Below are 21648 nucleotides of genomic sequence, written 5' to 3'. Positions count from 1 at the left end.
AAATGTTTTTTGCTAGACAATGATTTCGCTAAACAGCGATTTCAGTGGAATGGATTGTCATTGTCTAGCGAGGTACCACTGTACTGTCTTCTGTAGGAATCCTAATGTTTAAACATCCAAAGGGTCTGTGCTTGTTCCTGAATGATACTATGCAACTATCTCAATGCGTACCTTAAAGAGCTCAAGCAGAAAGAGAAGTCAAAAGAGCATGGGCCTACAGAAATAGTCCATCCACATGGGGCACAAGTCCTTTTACCATAGTGCTACAATGGCAGTATGGTTAGTACCACCAGCAAGAACTGGAGGACTGGAGCAGCAATTTCAGTTGGTTTGAAGTGGTTCAAGTGTGTGTGCATGGGCCTGGGCAATGGATTCAGAACTTTTCTGTTACGCAGTCTAATTATCTAAAAGATTTGCATGAGCAAAAAAAGAGAAACAATCATTAGAACTGTATGGCCTTGCTTCACTAGCTCCTTTCCCACTGCAGCTCCAGGCTTCAAATAATTCCAATACCCCCATATGAAATTTCAATGGCCACCATTCTGTGTCCGATCATGTCAGAGTTACAATGTTCTGGTTACTTCCAGAATAGAGTACTGTACTGTGTATGAAGTTGTCCTTGAAAAGTATCTGAAAACCACAGTAGGTATAAAATGCAGCAGCCAGATAGAGGAGAGCCTTCATCTTGTGGGGTTAGAACATAGGGGCTCAGGACTGACTCGTCAATGGCACCCAGACTGTAGAATACAGGAGACCCAGCTTGACTACCCTGTGATATGCCATCGAATGGCAGGTCGAGGCAGTTCATGGAAACATTTGCAAACTGAAAATAATAGCTTTAGTGATATGGCTGGTGTTTAGAGCTTACTGATTACTATTCCTGTAAACCAACTGTTTATTGAGATTTTTAATTGTCTTGAAGATTTCCTTACACCTCAACTGTAAGTTGGCCTTTCGAACAGGACCAAAAACAAGCGTATGTTAGAAAGATTGTATTGCAGAGGTCATGCTTTTTTCAGATCATATAGATACTGTACCTTGTCTACCTATAAGAAGCACTTGTGGAGTGAGGAAGAGGCTGGAGAAGAGTTCACTGGCAGAGCACCTGCTTTGCACATAAAAGGACCTAATCTAGGTAGAACTGGGAAACATCCTGGAAAGCAGGTGCCAGTAGTCAATACAGACAATACTGAGCTAGATGCTCTAAAGCAACTTCCTATGTTTCCGTACACGTGCTGAAGGTTTACTTATTCATATATTTGTCTCTTTCTTATCCCTTTTATCTGCATCTTCTAGGACTTTGTCTTTAATAATCATTTCATATATAACTGCTCATGAGTGTTATGAAAAATAAACTCAATTGCTATTTGCTTCTCTGTTCAGGTTCTTATCTCTGCGTCAGAGCCATAACAAGCCGTTTTGGTGCTAGGGTTTTGCTGCCCTTTGGGATAAGTTTGGGTCACACAGGATTGGCCTATGTAGGGAGAGGCTGGGAAGGAATGCCTGGGTCTAAGCACCTGAGTGGCCTTACTGGCTCCACACTGAATTTGCCCGTGTTGTGTTTGGTTCTGTCCAAGGAAGAATGGATGGAGGCAATCAGGGGAGAGGTTCATGTCCCTCCAAACTATCAAAGAGTGGGTTTGTGCTCTTCCAGCAGCAAATTTGAGTGATCTCTAAATTTCAGTGCCCTGGATCAAAGCCCTGTCACTTGCCCGGCCTTCTACCAATCAGCTGTTAGTGGAAATAGGTAATTCTGGCTCATCTTTGAATGAAGTATGACAGAGACTATTCATTTATTCCAAATACAGAAGAGCAGTGGAAATTTCCTTGCCTTCAGTGGGGAGTGTTTGTCATACATTTCCATAATCCCCAACTTGCTTGGACCAGAAGACTGGACTGAGAACAGCATCTTTTCTAAACAGATGGATTTCCCCCCCTGTAAATGTATATAAATGTAATGAGTACATTCTATGAGTACGTTTACTGAATACTGTACATGTACTTACATTTATTTACTCACATACATAAACACACACACACACTATATATGTGTGTGTGTATATATATATATATATATATAGAGAGAGAGAGAGAGAGAGAGAGAGAGAGAGAGAGACAGAGACAGAGACAGAGACAGAGAGACAGAGAGAGGGTGAAGAGTGCCCCTGTTTTCAAAATATGCATACATTTGTGTGTGTGTGTGTGTGTGTGTGTGTGTGTGTGTGTAAATGGGCACTCTTCATCCTTAAGATATATATACACATGTGTGTGTGTCTTTCTCTCTGTGTATATATACAGATAAATATTTTAAGAATGAAGAGTGCCTCTGTTTTCAATTTAGGGATACAGAATGTGTTGGCTAATGCTGTTTTCATAATTTCCTTGGTGGAAGAACCAGCATTCCTATTCTCATATTTGGAATAAATTATGCCTGTCAAGGTAGCAAAATCAAGTAAAAATAGACATTCTTCATGTTTAATTGCTCGTGCTATATTTGTGTAAAACACACATGAGGGGGAAAAAGAGAGTGACTTCCCTAACTACCCAGGCACACTATTAAACCGTGACAGAATTCACTATTCGAGCACTGCAGGAAGCGGGGAGGGAGCACAACATTCCTCCACTCTATCCTTTGTAACAGCAATACTGTATTGGAATGGGGGATGGACAGAGAGGGAGAAAGACATGACTTCCCAAGCCAGGAGGAACAACAGAAGGTTGAGCATCCTAAACAAAAGGAAAGGCTAACCACAACTGGGTAAATCTAACATCTGGAGCTCCTGTCTGTCAGAACAAGCTCCAACCAGCTACTTTGAAAAGTGTGAACAGCTTGCTATGTCATGGAAAACTAGAACAAGTCTTAAAGAGAGAGAGGAAGCAGAGGGAGGGAGTAGACTACTGGGCTGCACATTGCAGTTGGGTGGGCTTGGTGGGGACAGATTATTCTCGTTCACTGAATCTTTCAAGGGTGCAGGAGACCACACCACAACTGATAATTTCCTGAAGTCAAGTGGTGAGTAGCAGCTTACAAATCCCAAACACAGGGAATGTGTCACTTGCAAGGGGAAAGAAAGCATTTATTTCCTTGAACATCACATTCCAGTTCTAAGACACTGTCTCAGCACTGACATCCTGTGTGTCCTGTACAATTAATGATAAAACTGATCTACTTCGCATTACAGCCACAAAAAATTATAGAAGAGGTTCATTTAAATATAGTATTCTTGGGATGGACCTATCTTTTACACTAATTTGTTTTGAAAAGACTGTTGTAATTAACCAGCAAATCCAGTGTCAATACTACCACCAGCCTTGTCCCTTGCTCTGTGCTTCAGACATTTTATTTGACTTTCTTATTTTCAAAGTATCATGCACACATTTATTTAGTTAAGGGTACATTTGTTCTATTGCCATCATCATCATCATCATCATCATTAATTCCTTCTCTTCCTCTTTGGAATTATTTATTTAAAGCTACAAAACTGGTGGGAAGACCATTCTCTGTTGTCATGGGCTGAAACAAATCAGTCACCACCCAACTTCTTCCAGCTGTAAATGGACAGAATTTTCTAATCTTGATTCTATTCAAACCTTTCTCACCGACCCCTATCCTGTTATAACAATTAAGGTACCAGAAAGCCCCTGACAGAAAAGAAGTGCTGTGTTTATTTATAAGCTAGATTCCTAAAAATTATTTGCTGAGATAAACAAACAAACAAACAAACAACACTGTAGTGCACAAACGATTGTTCTTAGTAGGGTGAAGACTAAAGTACTTCTTCAGCTTTGCTATCCATTTGTCCATTATTATGAAGCTGATTTATTACCCTGCACGAAAACCAGATCTTGAATGCAGACAGGAAGTTCACTTGAAGTTTACAGATCTCTTTTTGTCATAAAACCCTGAGCATAGGCATCAATCTCTCTCCTAATTTACCCATGTCACTTTCCGGGAGGAAAGCTGGCAGAATGCTTGGTCTCCTCTTTAACACAGCTTGATGATGATTTTGGCTAACTGCTTCAGAGTTAAAGCAACCTGAAGGAAGGCAATGCATGATTAGTTTGATGATTGTTTACTTAAGAGATTCCATTGTGTTATCAGTTCATATCATTGTTCTTAAGATTTGTAGCTAAAGTGATCTCTAGGGCCCAGCCTCATGACAATGTGAGGTTAGAATGGCATAGCAGACTGGTGCTGGGTAAATGCAGGTTCAAATTCCCACTAACTCAGGGCCTCACCAGACAAGATGCTGATTCTAAATGCAGTGCACCCTTAAGCACAAAAGCCTGCTTATTCTAACATACGCTTCCATCAAGTTGCATTTTGTTTTGTAAGTAATCGCCTGGCTTTGTTTGCATATTTGATGTTTCAAGTAGATAGCACTGAAATAATTTTATCTGACCATCACAGAAGTGACCTCTGTGAGTACGTTAAACTGAGGAGGCCATATATCACCTTGTCAGCTCACAGAGTTATTGCAATGATAAAAATGGGGTGGGTGATCATTTATGCCAGTTTGAGAAACTGGGAGAAAAAGTAGTACTGTATTTCAATGTACTCAACAAATTGTTCAAGGCTCCAAATAATTGCCTGAGTCTTCCTGAAGGCTGTTAAGCCTCTTTCAGTCTCCTTTCTACCTTAGAATGGTGGCAGTAAGTTTGCACAATGACTACTTTCCTTCATAATCATCTTCATGTATTTCTTGCCCCCTGTGAGCTCAATTTGAGCACAAAGGTAAAAGCATGGGGAGAAACTGCAGCTCTAGGATAGTGGACGATGCAGCCCTCCCTGGTCAAAGAAGAGGGACAATTCAGTTAAAAACAGTTGCATTTTTTTCTAATAATCTCCAGGAAGCAGACAAGCTTTTTTGTCTTCTACAGTGGACTCTTGACTTACAGATGGCTTGACTTACAGACTTTTTGACTTACAGACTTTTTGAGTTACAGACTTCTCTGGCCGCAAAATTTAGGTTTGACTTGCAGACTGAGATTTGACTTACAGACCAGAAAAAAACCAAAATGGAACAAAAACAGCCTGTTACGGGATTAATCGGTTTTCAATGCACTGTAGGTCAATGGAGACTTGACTTACAGACTTTTTGACTTGAGAACCGCCTTCCAATATGGATTAAGTTCTCAAGTCAAGACCCCACTGTACTCTTTCTCTCTCGTTTGGCACAAAACAGTTATCTTGTAATTTGAGAAAAGGTGGAAGCATTCTGGGGAAATACAAGAGGGCAACAATTCAATGTCAATGACCAAAATCCCATTGCTTAGCGTAGCAATTCACAACTAGAGTAGGCCTATTCAACCAGTGGCCATTTGTTAGTAAACTCCTCCATAAATTCCATTGATTCAAATGAATCCATGTAGGGACGTGGTGGCACTGCAGGTTAACCACAGAAGCCTCTGTGCTGCAAGGTCAGAAGACATCCGTCATAAGATCAAATCAACACCACAGAGTGAGCTCCCGTCGCTAGTCTCAGCTCCTGCCAACCTAGCAGTTCGAAAACATGTAATAATGTGAGTAGATAAATAGGGACCACCTCGGTGGGAAGGTAATGGCGTTCCATGTCTAGTCGCGCTGACCACGTGACCACAGAAACTATCTACGGACAAAACGCTGGCTCTACAGCTTGGAAACGGGGATGAGCACTGCACCTTAGAGTCAGACACGACTGGACTAAATGTCAAGGGGAACCTTTACCTAGGCTAAAGTAAGAGGAAGCGACTCCCTAAATCCCCATTGATTCAATGGGCCTATTCCACTGCCATTTACTACATTAAGCAACAAGATTTTGACCAATATAGATAAAAGCATGTGAAAAAAATTATGGCTATTTGTACAGCCATCCTCCAGGTTGCATACATGGAAGCCATTCCTTCCAGCCATGAAAACTTGATGGTGCTTAATAGCATACCATTGCATACTCTCTCTGTTTAATGTGCTTTCCCTTTTATTAGTTGTTTGACAAGTACTCCCAGCTTCAGTCACCATAAATCTTTAATTTCCCTTTCCAAGTACTGAGTTTTGATTATCTAGCCTATGTTACTGTAATTACCTTTTTCAGTCTCCCTGCTGTTTCCAACAGAGAGAAGCCATTCAAGCAGGCCATTCTGAGGACAGCAGGGAGCCCTTGGGCAGGAGACAAGCACTCAGTGCTATTCTGCTAACCTCTGCAAGGCCTCATATAAAAGTGGGAGTATAAAAGTGCTGTTGAGGTAACTTCTGGGTTTGGAACTTTAGGTAATGTGAACCACTGGAGCCTGTCATGTGTACAAATCTCACTGTGGGAAACAGGGTGGTGTTAAAAATTGCAGTTTTTTTTTTAATTTTATTTATATCCCGCCTATCTAGTCGCGAAGACTACTCTAGGCGGCTTACAGCAAAGTTAAAATACAATAAAAATAAAAAAGTTGCAACAAGAGCAAGTATAAGTTGAATAAATAAAGTACGGTAGCTGTTTAGCTATAGGATACCCCTTCCTTGTCTTTTGCTTTCCCCCTTACAAAACTGACAGATTAAGGAAAAAAAACACTTGAGTGACTGGGGATTTGTGGATGTATGGATGTGTTATAAGAATATCGTTTTTTTCTAAGATGAGCCAGAGATGTCTATGTTAATTATTACAGCAGAATAACTGTTACTGAAACAATTTGATTCAAACAATAATATTTTCATATTCAAACATAAAAAGGAATGAGAGTAAAGAAAAGAGAAGAATCCTTTTAGATATTAAAGGAAATTTGAAATGATTATTTCAAATGTAACATCTTTTTACATTTTCTTTACATTATAAAGACTTAAGAGTGGAGAAAGCCTTAAGCACAAGAGATAAATACTGTAACAGGAAAAAGATGCAGCAAATCTTCATTAAGTGAGGAACTAAAGGAGTTGCCCATTCAGTTTTAACTGGTTGTTTTCTCTTCTCCTTTGAAACATACCTTCCTTTTTTTAGACCTTCCTTCGGCTTGCAAGGTCCTAGTGCACTGCTCCACACATTCCGAGAAGCTCATGTTACTGTGGTCAGCACTGTAATCCAGGTCGGCTAGTCTCGCCAAGGAGAGGATATAGTTACATGCTATCCTCAGGATGGCCAGTTTGGATAACTTCTGTCCATAGGAATAGCAGGGAACCTAGAAAGGGCAATGAAAAGAAATACATTAGCCAAGATCATCACAAGTCAGTGCTTAGAAAGGATAACTAAGGCTAACAACACAATTTCCTTACTAGCATCTGCTACAAATGAAAGGTAAAGGTTCCCTTTGACATTTTTAGTCCAGTCGTGTCTGCTAGGGAGCAGTCCTCATCCTGTTTTTCAAATCGTAGAGCCAGCGCTTGTCCGAAGACAGTTTCCATTGCCACGTGGCCAGCATGACTAGGGAACGCTGTTTTACCTTCCCACCGAGATGATACCTATTTATCTACTCACATTTACAGTAAATGCTTTTGAACTGCTAGGTTGGCGAGGAGCTGGGACAAAGTGACGGGAGCTTACTCTGTTGCGTGGATTCAATCTTACGACTGCTGGTCTTCTGACCCTGCAGCACAGAGGCTTCTGCGGTTTAGCCTGCAGCGCCACCACATCCCCTACAAATGAAAACTAGACTGCAATTAAGTCTTGTCATGTGGAAACTGACCATGAGATTCTGTATGGAATACAAGTGTTGCAACAAAGGGACTTATGGTAATCACTATCTAGTACAGAGCCCGACTGAGGGATTTCTTTGTGAATCTGTAGTGAAACAATGGTATTGGGAAATGGGAGAGCAGATTTTCCAGACTAGAGTATCAAGAATCTGTAGTAAGCACACCAATGGTGAAAACATCCATGTTATTTTCATTTTGTTTTCTTTTTAAAGTGTCCCTACTGTTTCCATTTCATTTCTATCCCCATATCATGCATTTAACATGAAATGACCTGCATATTTTGGGTCCCTTTGTTTAATTTTTCTAATATCCTAAAACAACCCTTGAAAACAAAAGCTAGAGATATGAGCAGCAAGGCAACAGAGAGCCAATCAAATTAATCTACCCAAAGCAGACAGCAATACATAAGTCATCATCATGAAACCTATGTAGAGTACACTTGTTTATATTTATCACGATCATCATTACCACCACCACCATTGAAAACATGCAGACAAGGCCTGCTGCCCAAAATAAAATGCACAGTTGTCCCCCATGCCATGAAATAATTAAAGGAGGAACCCAAATAAAGGAAAAGATACAGTAGAGCCCTCCAACCAAAGCCCTGGGGAATTTTTTCTCTCTCCCACTGGATGACTTGTCTTGAGTCCAGCACCAGCAGCACAAAAGGAATGAGTGGGGAGAATCCCCACAATAATTAGTAAATACAAAAGGGGGGAGGTATCCAAGAGGGAGGAAAGTGGAGAGCAATCCAAAGAGCAAGCAACTCAGCAGCAGCAAGACCAGAACAAACAACTAAAGCCAAAGAGCACTCCCAGCTGCTTCCCTGGTTCTTTTAGAGGTTCATAATTATTTGTTGAAACATCAGTCAAGCCACTAAGTCACAATAAGGAGAAACACAGGAGGGAAAATGAAAAAGAGAAAGGAAATTGTTGCTGTCTGAGCTATCATTCTTATGAAATGTTTTCTTACAAGTTCCCTATAAGTCTCCAAAAATGGGGTGGGGGAGGGAAAGGCTTATTCTCTTGGAGGTATCATTTGTTGCCAAGAAATGTCCCATGCCTACTCTGTAGTATGCAGATTGTTGTTGTTTAAGTCATGTCCCACTCTTCATGACCCCATGGACTAGAGCATACCAGGCCCTCCTGTCTTCCACTGCCTCCTGGAGTTGGGTCAAATTCATGTTGGTAGCTTCGATGACACTGTCCAACCATCTCGTCCTCTGTTGTCCCCTTCTCCTCTTGCCTTCACACTTTCTTAACATCAGGGTTTTTTTCCAAGGACTCTTTTCTTCTCATGAGATGGCCAAAGTATTGGAGCTGCAGCTTCAGTATCTATCCTTCCAGTGAGCATTCAGGGTTGATTTCCTTTAGAATTAATAAGTTTGTTTTCCTTGCAGTCCAGGGGACTCTCAAGAGTCTCCTCCAGCACCACAATTCAAAAGCATCAATTTTTTGGCAGTCAGCCTTCTTTATGGTCCAGCTGACACTTCCACAGTATGCAGATTAGACATCCTTAAAGCAATACAAATGTAAGGGACTCCTGGAACTGCCTCACTAAAATGAATAGGTGGCTTCAGAGCAATTATTGCACAGCTCTTACACAGCTCCCATTCATGGCAATGAGGTTTCTATCCCAGGTCAGGATGGGTTGAACCCACAGGCGCATGAGAGTTCATAAGGCTTCCACTGACGAATGTCTGGCTGTGGTTTGTGTGCTCCAGACCTCATCCCTATATAAGCAAGGCCTGGAGCCAGAGCATAAGAGACAGGTGACTACTGCTGAGCAGGAGATTCCAATGTTGGGATCCTACCACGGAAAAGACCTTTTCCTTCACAAGGCAAACCTATACATGAAAGAACCTCAGCCAATGATTTCTATGTATGGACAGCAGGAAGATTTGGAGTGGCATGAAATTTCAGTTTAAACTGTTAGGGGAGGAAGATTTTGTGCCTCTGATAACAACCCATGTCAACTGACTGCAGATCCTGTTTCCCTTTGGGAAGCGGAGATACCATGTACTGTCCCATATCAGGCAGCAAAGATGTCTTGTCCAACCTTAATAGTACAAGAGGAGGCAACTCTGATGCAGTGGGTGATTATGTTCAGCCCCCTCCCCAGCTGTGCCATTTCTAAACACTCTGGAAATCACCAAAACCCACAATGGCAGCTGTTCTGGGTGCTCATGACAAACACATGTGGGCTTATGGAGGGGAGGAAAAAACTACGGTGGTGCCACCTGGGAACAAAGCACTGAACTGGGAGCTATCAACTATGCTTTAAAGCTCAGATTAGCCTGTTTTGGAAACCGCAGTGTGGCCTTCCTTTCCAGCCTGCAGCTGCAGACATCTGCTGACTGCTGCAGAAGCCACAAAGTCTCTAGATAAGTTGATGCCATTATGAAGCTTTCAACTGTAATTTCACTGAAGGGAGACTGAAAGAGGAATCACTGCTCATGGTCTCCTCATTCATTCCACTTTCACCTCCATGTGTTTTTCAAAAGGCTGTTCAGCATGTTTAACCAATGGAAACGGACACGACAAAAGAAGTATGTTAAACAAAACTTCTTGCATCACTTTCAGTTCTCTTTAAAAACTATTGTTTGTGACTGTCTGTATTTAGGTGATAATCCTACACACTCTGATCTAAATTCCTCTCCTTATTGGCAAAATGGAAATCCCTGCTAGCATTGCTACACGTGCATGCAGTTGTGCTGCTGGGCCTGTGGGATTGTATGGTTATGGACTTGTGCAACACATATCTCATGGAGCAACTTTGGAAAAAGCACCATTGCTTGGACAAACAGGCATCACATAAGCATAGTGACACAACTGGCATAGTGGCTAAGCAGAGAGTAAGTCCCATTGGAGTCAGTGGGGCTTATATCTGAATAGACATATATAGGTTTGCAGTTTTTATTGGTATTAACAGCTGAACAACTGAGTCTACAAAATAAAAGATTGAGGAATGCAGATTTTACTTGGCTACAAAAGACATTTTTTAAACTGCTGATCATAACTGAATGTTTAAATATATAAACCACCAGCTAAGTGGAAACCTCTTTAGCTCTACTAACAACTACTAACATCCCCTTCTGTTGCAGCCATTTAGACTACTTTTTGGTGGAGGACTGCACACCTAGTGCATGGAGGTGTGACCACATGGGTTTCAAGTGTCCACATGTCACACAGCTCCCCTTCTCTCACATTTTGCTGCCATGGTAACTTCCTTTTTATCCACATTTGTTCCTAGCTTTAAGTTCCTCCTCAACTCCCACATTTAGTAAGCGTAATAGCACTAAATAGATTTGATCGTGTTATCCCCAAGGATGTTGGCAAATCTCTGAGTCCCAAATTCATGTCCGAGTCTCTGGGTCCAAGTCTCAAGACTTGAGTCTGAGTCTCAAGTCCATGCTTGGAGAATTCTGGGAGTTGTAGTCCTCGGTCCACACCTCCCTGGTCTTTCTTGAGGTGGACTCCGCTTCCTTCTCTCCATTTATGCCACATAGTCTCCCTTTTTTAAAAAATGACCCCTTCTCAGCCTCCATGCCCCCCCCCGTCTTTATGCCTTAGGGAGACCTAGGGAGAAAACAGTCTCCCCAGAGAACAGACTATAATGCCTGCCAGCCCATCCCCTTTTCCAACCCCTCCACACTTACTTTCTGCATCTCCATGGTAAAGGTAGTTCCAGAAGAGAGGAGCAAGCAAGTGAGGGAAGGTGGCGGGACTCCCTAAGGAGATACGAGGTGGAGAAAAGGAAAGAGAGACACACACCCCTTTAACCTGTTAAGGTTCTGGGAGCATCCACACAAGACCTTCAGTGGCAGCAGCCAGCCCAAGAATGTGCATCAGGCAAGTCCCGTCCATAACTTGTCTCTACCACCTTACCTTGCCTCAGTTTGTCTTGGCATGAGCATGTGTCCTGAGACCCAGGGAGGGGAGGCTAACCTAAAGAACCATTCTTCCAAACCATATTGAGACTTGAAAATGCAACTCTAGTTGTGAGTTGAGTCCGAGTCTTATTTAAAAAAACAAAGAAACAAACCCTGAGTTGATTCAGTGGTACAATTTAAGTCAGACTCAACAGCGAGTCAGAAGTCACAAGTCCCCATCCCTGGTGAGCACTATAAGATTGCTTTATAGTGCTAAACTAGAACGATATTAAAAGGCAATTTACAAATTGAATTGCAATTGTATTCCTTGCCAGTGCAAGCACAGGCAAGAAAAAGGAGCAGGGTTCACCCCCACACCACTCTGCACTCTGTGCATCATCAATAATGTCATTTGGATACACTTGGGAATTGCCCTGAAGAGCTAACATAGGTGATCTCACAAGCCAAAAGTAAGGTACAGTGGTGCCTCGCTTAACAATTGCCCCACATTACGACAAATCCACTTTACGATGATCTTTTTGCGATCGCAATTGCGATCACAAAACGATGGTCTAAATGGGGGAATTTTGCTTAGCGATGATCGGTTTCCTGCTTCAGGAACCGATTTTCGCTTTACAACGATCAGAAACAGCTGCTCGTTGGGTTTTCAAAATGGCCGCTTGGGGGCTTAAAATGGCTCCCCGCTGTGCCTAGGGACGGATTCCTCGCTATACAGGCAGCGAAAATGGCCACCGTATGGAGGATCTTCACTGGACTGTGAGTTTTTACCCCACTGGAACGCATTGAACGGGTTTCAATGCATTTCAATTGGGTTTTTAATTTCGCTTTATGATGTTTTCGCTTAACTGCGATTTTCCTGGAATGGATTATCGTTGTTAAGCGAGGCACCATTGTAAAATAACTTGAGTGGAAGTGCTACAAAAACCTATAGGCCCTGACAGAGAAACAAAATATACTAGAGATAGGTACGACTTAAAGCTAAGAAGAATGAGTATAAAAAGACAGCGTACATAATTGAAAGACAATATTAAAGCTAAAACAACAAATGTACAATTTTTTAAAAGGAACAAACAAATACCACTTTAAAGATGGTAAACACAAGTAGTACTAAAGACCCATACAGAGCAGTAATGCATAACAATCCATCTAAATGTCACACTCATTTAGCCAGTCACTGAGGTTGCCTGAAGAGAAAGGTCTTTGTCTGCTTCCAAAAGGATAGTAAAGATGGGGCCAGTCTGGCCTCCTGTGGGAGGGAGTTCCAAAGTCAGGAGGCAACAATAGAGAAGGCCCTCTCCTGTGTCCCCATCAGATGCACCTGTGAACGTGGTGGGACTGAGAGAAAGGTTTCTCCTAATGATCTTAACACATGAACTGGCTCATAATGGGAGACATGATCTTTGAGAGAGCTTGGACCCAGGCCATTTAGGGCTTCATAGGTTAAGACCAGCACTTTGAATTGTGTCCTGATGACAAACCTTGGCAGCATCCTAAAAAGCAGAGACATCACCTTGCCAACAAAAGTCCGCATAGTCAAAGCTATGGTTTTCTCTGTAGTGATGTATGGAAGTGAGTGCTGGACCATAAAGAAAGCTGACCGCCGAAGAATTGATGCTTTTGAATTGTGGTGCTGGAGGAGGCTCTTGAGAGTCCCCTGGACTGCAAGGAGAACAAACCCATCAATTCTAAAGGAAATCAAGCCTGAGTGCTCACTGGAAGGACAGATCCTGAAGCTGAGGCTCCAATACTTTGGCCATCTCATGAGAAGAGAAGACTCCTTGGAAAAGACCTTGATGTTGGGAAAGTGTGAAGGCAAGAGGAGAAGGGGATGATAGAGGATGAGATGGTTGGACAGTGTCATCGAAGCTACCAACATGAATTTGACCCAACTCCGGGAGGCAGTGGAAGACAGGAGGATCTGGCATGCTCTGGTCCATGGGGTCACGAAGAGTTGGACACGACTAAACGACTAAACAACAACGACTACTTGTTTGTCTTTAACTCCACCTCCCCTTTCTTTTATCTCTGTGAGATGGAGTAGGGATCTGGTGTAAATACCATTTCTGACACTACCTAATAAATTCACAAGCTGTGGGTCTGATGGCAATTTATATATATATATACAGTATATTAATTGTATTTTAATTGTTCTAAATTGTATTGTATTTTAATTGTTGTAAGCCGCCCAGAGACCTTTGGGTAGTGTGGGCGGCATATAAATTAAATAAATTAAATAAATAATAAACAATTTGTCATGCCGTATGGCGTAGGGGTGGAACTGCTGCTTGGGGAAAAACAAATCTACAGTCCACTTGGAATTATGGAACAACTTTCACCATTCTTTGGATGCTGGCCAATAAATATGCAACTTCAAAAGCTATAGAAATCATCACATGGTGTTATGTGCAAAATTTCTTATAAAACAAAAATAAACAACTTCCTGGGAACAAATGAAACTGTTACAGAGAAGTTTCAGTTTCTCAAAAACAATAGTAACATGATAATGATGCAGGGAGGCTTAGTTGTTTGATGATCACCTTTGCAATCAATACGGGTGATTGTTGTTGTTGTTTAGTCCTTAAGTCTTGTCCGACTTTTCGTGACTCCATGGACCAGAGCACAATAGGCCCGCCTGTCTTCCACTGCCTCCCGGAGTTGGGTCAAATTCATGTTGGTATCCTCGATGACACTGTCCAGCTATCTCGTCCTCTGTTGTCCCCTTCTCCTCTTGCCGTCACACTTTCCCAACATCTGGGTCTTTTCCAGCAAGTCTTCTCTTCTCATGAGAAGGCCAAAGTATTTGAGCCTCAGCTTCAGGATCTGTCCTTCCAGTGAGCACTCAGGGTTGATTTCCTTCAGAATAGATAGGTTTACTCTCCTTGCAGTCCAGGGGACTCTCAAGAGCCTCCTCCAGCATCACACATCAATTCTTTGACGGTCAGCTTTCTTTATGGTCCAGCTCTCACTTCCATACATCACGACAGGAAAAACCATAGCTTTGACTATGTGGATTTTTGTTGGCTAGGTGATGTCTCTGCTTTTTAAGATGCTATCTAGGTTTGTCATTGCTTTCCTCCCAAGAAGCAGGCGTCTTTTAATTTTGTGGCTGCTGTCTCCATCTGCAGTGATCATGGAGCCCAAGAAAGTAAAATCTGTCACAGCCTCCATATCTTCCCCTTCTATTTCCCAGGAGGTGATGAGACCAGTGGCCATGATCTTGGTTTTTTTTTTTATGTTGAGCTTCAGACTGTTTTTTGCGCTCTCCTCTTTCGCCCTCATTACAAGGTTCCTTAATTCCTCCTCACTTTCTGCCATCAGAGTGGTATCATCTGCATTTTAGAGGTTGTTGATATTTCTTCTAGAAATCTTAATTCCAACTTGGGATTCCTCCAGTTCGGCCTTTCACATAACATATTCTGAATATAAGTTAAATAAGCAGGGGGACAATATACAGCCTTGTCGTACTCCTTTCCCAATTTTGAACCAATCTGTTGTTCCATATCCAGTTCTAACTGTAGCTTCCTGTCCCACGTACAGGTTTCTCAGGAGATAGATAAGGTGGTCAGGCACTCCCATTTCTTTAAGGACTTGCCATAGTTTGTTGTGGTCCACACAGTCAAAGGCTTTTGCATAGTCAATGAAGCAGAAGTACAGTATATGTTTTTCTGGAACTCTCTGGCTTTCTCCATAATCCAGCACATGTTAGCAATTTTGGTATCTAGTTCCTCTGCCCCTTCGAAATCCAGCTTGTACTTCTGGGAGTTCTCGGTCCACATACTGAAGCCTACCTTGGAGGATCTTGAACATAACCTTGCTAGCATGTAAAATGACTGCAATTGTATGGTATTTGGAGCATTCTTCAGCACTGCCTTACTTTGGGATTGGGATGTAGATCTTTTCCAATCCTCTGGCCACTGTTGAGTTTTCCAAACTTGTTGGCATATTGAATGTAGCACCTTAACAGCATCATCTTTTTAGATTTTAAATAGTTCGACTGGAATGCCATCACCTCCACTGGCCTTGTTGTTACCCATGATTTCTAAGGCCCACTTGACTTCACTCTCCAGGATGTCTGGCTCAAGGTCAGCAACCACACTACCTGGATTGTCCAGGGCATCCAGAACTTTCTGGTATAATTCCTCTGTGTATTCTTGCCACCTCTTCTTAATATCTTCTGCTTCTGTGAGGTCCCTACTATTTTTGTCCATTATCATCATCTTTGCACAAAATGTTCCTTTAATATCTCCAATTTTTCTGAAAAGATCTCTGGTTTTTCCTTTCCTATTATTTTCCTCTATTTCTTTGCATTGTTCATTTAAGAAGGCCCTCCTGCCTTCTCCTTGCTATTCTTTGGAAGTCTGCATTCAATTTTCTTTAAATTTCCCTATCTCCCTTGCATGGCGTGCTCTGGTCCATGGGGTCACGAACAGTCAGACACAACTAAACGACTAGACGACGATCTCCCTTGCATTTTGTTTCTCTTCTCTTTTCTGCTATTTGTAAGGCCTTGTTCAACAGCCTCTTTGCTTGCATTTCCTTTTCTTTAAGATGCTTTTTGTTGCTGCCTCCTGTACAATGTTACGAGCCTCTATCCAAAGTTCTTCAGACACTCTGTCCACCAAATCGAGTTCCTTAAATCTGTTCTTCACTTCCACTGTGTATTCATAAGGGATTTGGTTTAGATTATACCTGACTAGCCCAGTGGTTTTTGCTATTCTCTTCAGTTTAAGCTTGAATTTTGCTATGAGAAGCTGATGATCAGAACCATATCAGCTCCAGGTCTTGTTTTTGCTGACTGTATAGAGCTTCTCCATCTTTGGCTGCAGAGAATATAATCAACCTGATTACGGTATTGCCCATCTGGTGATTTCCATGTGTAGAGTCGCCTCTTGTGTTGTTGGAAAAGGGTGTTTGTGATGACCAGCTTGTTCTCTTGACAAAACTCTATTAGCCTTTGTCCTGCTTCGTTTTGAACTCTAAGGCCAAACATCCCTGTTGTTCCTTTAATCTCTTGACTCCCTACTTTAGCATTCCAACAGCTGATTACTATTTCCCAAAACTACCAGCCATCTTGTCTGAGTGCCTGCCATTTTTGGGCTTCATTTTAAATTAAACAACCAAACTTTTTAAAAGTAACTGAAATGTTTGGCATAATAAAAAAAGATTAAAATTGTTCTGGAATCTGTGGCATTTTTAAGTTTTAACTTATAAACCACCAAGAGTAGTGTGTGGACCAATGAGGCAATCAATCAATCAATCAATCAATCAATCAATCAATCAATCAATCAATCAATCAATCAATCAATCAAATACAAACTGCACAATACACATTTGGATGCAAGCCCCCCAACTTAAATAAGAAGTAAGAATATGGCAAACATAAATTAGCTTAATTCTGGCAATAAGGACAGAATTTTTAAAAAATGAACCACTCTTTATATAATAGCATTTAGAAGCGTTGAGTTTGAACTTGAATTAACAAGGTCACATATATGTCTGCTGTACTGTATGCTTGGAGCAAATTGCAGTCTACATTTATGGTCCTACACATCCTTAATTTGGCTGGGAGTAACCATCATTAATGCTAGTGGGGTTACCTTTTGAGCTAAGTTAGTAACATCTTACTTCCTGAGATTTTACAGATAAGCCTGAGTAAGGGGTGTGTTTTTCTGATATAACAGAGGCAGGTCAGGGCAGGGCAAGCAGAGACTCATTCTGAGTAGTCAATTATGACAGCAGGTACAAGGAGAATCTAGGTAAAGGTAAAGGTTCCCCTTGACATTTAGTCCAGTTGTGTCCGACTCTAAGGCACGGTGCTCATCCCCGTTTCCATACAGTAGAGCCAGCATTTGTCCGAGGACAGTTTCCGTGGTCACGTAGCCAGCGCAACTAGACACGGAATGCCGCTACCTTCCCACCATGGTGGTACCTATTTAGCAAGCATCCTGAGATCCACCAATCCTTATGATTGCATGAATGGTCATCAGAAAGTAGATGTAAAATGTATGTAATCACTTCTCTTGAGTTAACAAACCTGTGGTTGAATGCTACAATAAGCCATGCTTTTAGCTTATGGAGAAGACGGCTAAATGCTGCCCAAGCAGGACCAGCTAAATAAACTATAGATCTTCCAGTCATTATTTGTTTATTGTGACATCCAAAGGACTTTTTTCTTCTTAAACATATCACAGTCATAACTCAGGAACAAGCTGTGGCTTGAATTCTAAAGAATTCTAGTTCACCATGTTACTCAACTGTACCCAATTACATATTGGTCTTTTTCAAAACTTCCTGTGTCCAATTGAACACAGAATATGTGTAGATGTGAATGAGGCACCTACAGTGCTACAGACAGTAGTTTTAAAGATATGAAACATGGCAAATTATTAACACAGAGGGAGACCAAATTCAGCAGTTTCAGGGGATGATTTCAGCCTCAGGATCCTGCTATGAATGGCACTATGTGTCTCTTGCTACTAGGTGCCACTGAAATTATGCAGCAAAAAAGCAACTGAATGCCCCCCTTCTGTTTTGGCAAAAACTGCTTTTAAAATTATGCCTGCGGGAGTCCATGCCATTGTTTCAGAGGACAATTGTGTTTCCCAGAGGCTTTGGAGAACGTGATTGTCTTCCAAAAGCAGAAATCCTTACTTTTCTTGCTCGTGCACCACTGAAATTTGGCAGACATTCCTAAGGATGGCTGCATATTTCTGAAAAATATCTTGTCTTGCCTGAGTTACTATTAAAATCTTCAGGATACATTATTCTAAGCAACATAGATCTATGGATTGACTTGGCATATGGGGAAACCCAGAAATGGAAACATATTTTAAGGTTGGTTAATTGATTTTGTCCTGTCGACTTCAACTGTACTTGGTTGCCAGAAGCAGCCAAAGAAATTTTGCTGCCTGAAGATAAATAGCAAATGCCCCTCTCTTGTCCCAGTCAAGGTGCAAAATAACCAAGGCTGACCAAGTTATATCAACTGCTGACAAAGGGAATGCATGAGTGCCTCCCTCAAGGAGTAAAAATGCAGTAGTAATAAAGCAAATCACTAATAACTTGTTGCCATTTCTTCACACTCCAAAACAAATGCCTTGCTCTGCTGAAATATAGAGCAAGCCTGATACCCAGCAGTCAACCTTTTGCCTTGATATTCACTCTAGACTATGTAATGAATCTCAAGACACAAAAACTTGTTGCATTTGACAGTAGTAGCAATTCAGTAGCATCTCCATCAGTTTCTGATCTGGTGCATAAAGAGAGTATTTTCTGTCCTGTTCTGAGTAATTGCTCAGAATTTGGAGAATTTGAAAGGCAACACCACAATCATAAATGAAACACAAATGAAGGCGCTTTTTTTTTGCAACTGTCTTTCTGTCTTCTAAGGATATTAAATTTCCTTAGACCAGTCCCAATCTCTTAGCCTTGTCTACTTCATGCAGCTTTTATGCAGAGCTAAAAAATGTTGCTGCACCTCTTAGGGCGTAACCACACAAAAGTCTGCCACAGATTGATATGAACTTTTCCATACTGCAGCATGGCATTCAAAAAGCTGCTATGGTTTGCACAGAAATGTTTAATTAACTCGGGAATATGTGTTCCAAGTGTTTGCACTTCACACATCCCCCCCTTCTCCCTACTCCTCTCTGCATCAGTCACTACCATCTTACCCAGACAAGTGACAGGCATCCCACCCATTCGGTGAACTCACTTCTGTGACTGCTGTTGCATGTGTAGTGATACTCAACAGGAGTAGCCAATTATTTAATACAGGGCTTCTTTTTACTGTACACAGGAACACAGGTAGCCATTCTACACAGTATGATTATTGGCCCATTTAGCCTAGTATTGTCAAATCTCACTGGCAGTTTTCCAAGGTTTTAAGCAGGATTCTTTTTTAGCCACACTTAGAAATCCTTCATGGCTTGCTGCCTTGTCGTGGCGAGGGGGCTTGAGTAACTCAGAGAAGCTATGGGCTATGCCGTGCAGGGCCACCCAAGATGGACAGGTCATAGTGGAGAGTTCTGACTAAACGCAATCCACCTGGGGTAGGAACCGGCAAATCCACTCCAGTATCTTTGCCAAGAATGCCCCATGATCAGAAACAAAAGGCTAAAAGATATGACGCTGGAAGATGGGACCCTCAGGTCAAAAGGCGTCCAACATGCTACTGAGGAAGAGCGGAGGACAAGTACAAGGAGCTCCAGAGCTGATGAAGTGGATGGGCCAAAGCCGAAAGGACGCTCAGCTGTGGACACACCTGGAAGTGAAAGGAAAGTCTGATGCTGCAAAGAAAAATACTGCATAGGAACCTGGAATGTAAGATCTATGAACCTTGGGAAGCTGGAGGTGGTCAAACAGGAGATGGCAAGAATAAACATCGACATTCTGGGCATCAGTGAACTAAAATGGATGGGAATGGGTGATTTCAACTCAGATGATTATCATGTCTACTATTGTGGGCAAGAATCCCGTAGAAGGAATGGAGTAGCCCTCACAGTCAACAAAAGAGTGGGAAAAGCCGTAATGGGATATAATCTCAAAAATGATAGAATGATGTCAATACGTATCCAAGGCAGACCTTTCAACATCACAATAATCCAAGTTTATGCACCAATCTCCATTGCTGAGGAGACTGAAATTGAACAATTTTATGAAGATTTACAACACCTTCTAGAACTGACACCGAAGAAGGATGTTCTTCTCATTATAGGGGACTGGAATGCTAAGGTAGGGAGTCAAGAGATAAAAGGAACAACAGGGAAGTTTGGTCTTGGAGTTCAAAACGAAGCAGGGCAAAGGCTAATAGAGTTTTGTCAAGAGAACAAGCTGGTCATCACAAACACCCTTTTCCAACAACACAAGAGGCGACTCTACACATGGAAATCACCAGATGGGCAACATCGAAATCAGATTGACTATATTCTCTGCAGCCAAAGATAGAGAAGCTCTATACAGTCAGCAAAAACAAGACCTGGAGCTGATTGTGGCTCTGATCATCAGCTTCTCATAGCAAAATTCAAGCTTAAACTGAAGAAAGTAGGAAAAACCACTGGGCCAGTCAGGTATAATCTAAACCAAATCCCTTACGAATACACAGTAGAAGTGAAGAACAGATTTAAGGAACTAGATTTGGTGGACAGAGTGCCTGAAGAATGTTGGATAGAGGCTCGTAACATTGTACAGGAGGCAGCAACAAAAACCATCCCAAAGAAAAGGAAATGCAAGAAAGCAAAGTGGCTGTCCAACGAGGCCTTACAAATAGCAGAAAAGAGAAGGGAAACAAAATGCAGGGGAGATAGGGAAAGTTACAGAAAATTGAATGCAGACTTCCAAAGAATAGCAAGGAGAGACAAGAGGGCCTTCTTAAATGAACAATGCAAAGAAATAGAGGAAAATAACAGAAAAGGAAAAACCAGAGATCTGTTCAGGAAAATTGGAGATATTAGAGGAACATTTTGTGCAAAGATGGACATGATAAAAGACAAAAATGGAAGGGACCTCACAGAAGCAGAAGACATCAAGAAGAGGTGGCAAGAATACACAGAGGAATTATATCAGAAAGTTTTGGATATCCCGGACAACCCAGACAATATAGTTGCTGACCTAGAGCCAGACATCCTGGAGAGTGAGGTCAAGTGGGCCTTAGAAAGCCTGGCTAACAACAAGGCCAGTGGAGGTGATGGCATTCCAGTCGAACTATTTAAAATCCTAAAGGATGATGCTGTTAAGGTGCTACATTCAATATGCCAACAAGTTTGGAAAACTCAACAGTGGCCAGAGGACTGGAAAAGATCAGTCTACATCCCAATACCAAAGAAGGGCAGTGCCAAAGAAGGCTCCAACTACCGGACAATTGCACTCATCTCACACGCCAGCAAGGTTATGCTCAAAATCATACAAGGTAGGCTTCAGCAGTATGTGGACCAAGAACTCCCAGAAGTACAAGCGGGATTCCGAAGGGGCAGAGGAACTCGAGACCAAATTGCTAACATGCGCTGGATTATGGAGAAAGCCAGAGAGTTCCAGAAAAAGATCTACTTCTGCTTCATTGACTATGCAAAAGCCTTTGACTGTGTGGCCAAAGCAAACTATGGCAAGT

General features: G+C 41.8%; 1 protein-coding gene across 3 annotated transcripts in view; it reads right to left on the bottom strand.

Moving 5' to 3' along the window:
• The window catches only part of ATOH8 (atonal bHLH transcription factor 8), a 54766-nt gene that overhangs the window by 14808 nt on the left and 18310 nt on the right, over positions 1 to 21648 (bottom strand). For all 3 annotated transcript variants that reach the window (XM_072994801.2, XM_078390685.1, XM_020797068.3), the window contains exon 2: positions 6946 to 7137. In XM_072994801.2, the coding sequence (XP_072850902.2) occupies positions 6946 to 7137 (192 nt within the window). The remainder of the gene's footprint in view (positions 1 to 6945; positions 7138 to 21648) is intronic.

Source organism: Pogona vitticeps, chromosome 3 (assembly GCF_051106095.1).
Source record: "Pogona vitticeps strain Pit_001003342236 chromosome 3, PviZW2.1, whole genome shotgun sequence".
NCBI classification, from domain to species: domain Eukaryota; kingdom Metazoa; phylum Chordata; class Lepidosauria; order Squamata; family Agamidae; genus Pogona; species Pogona vitticeps.
Note: the sequence above shows the minus strand (reverse complement) of the source record. Positions and strands in the feature narration are given on the sequence as shown.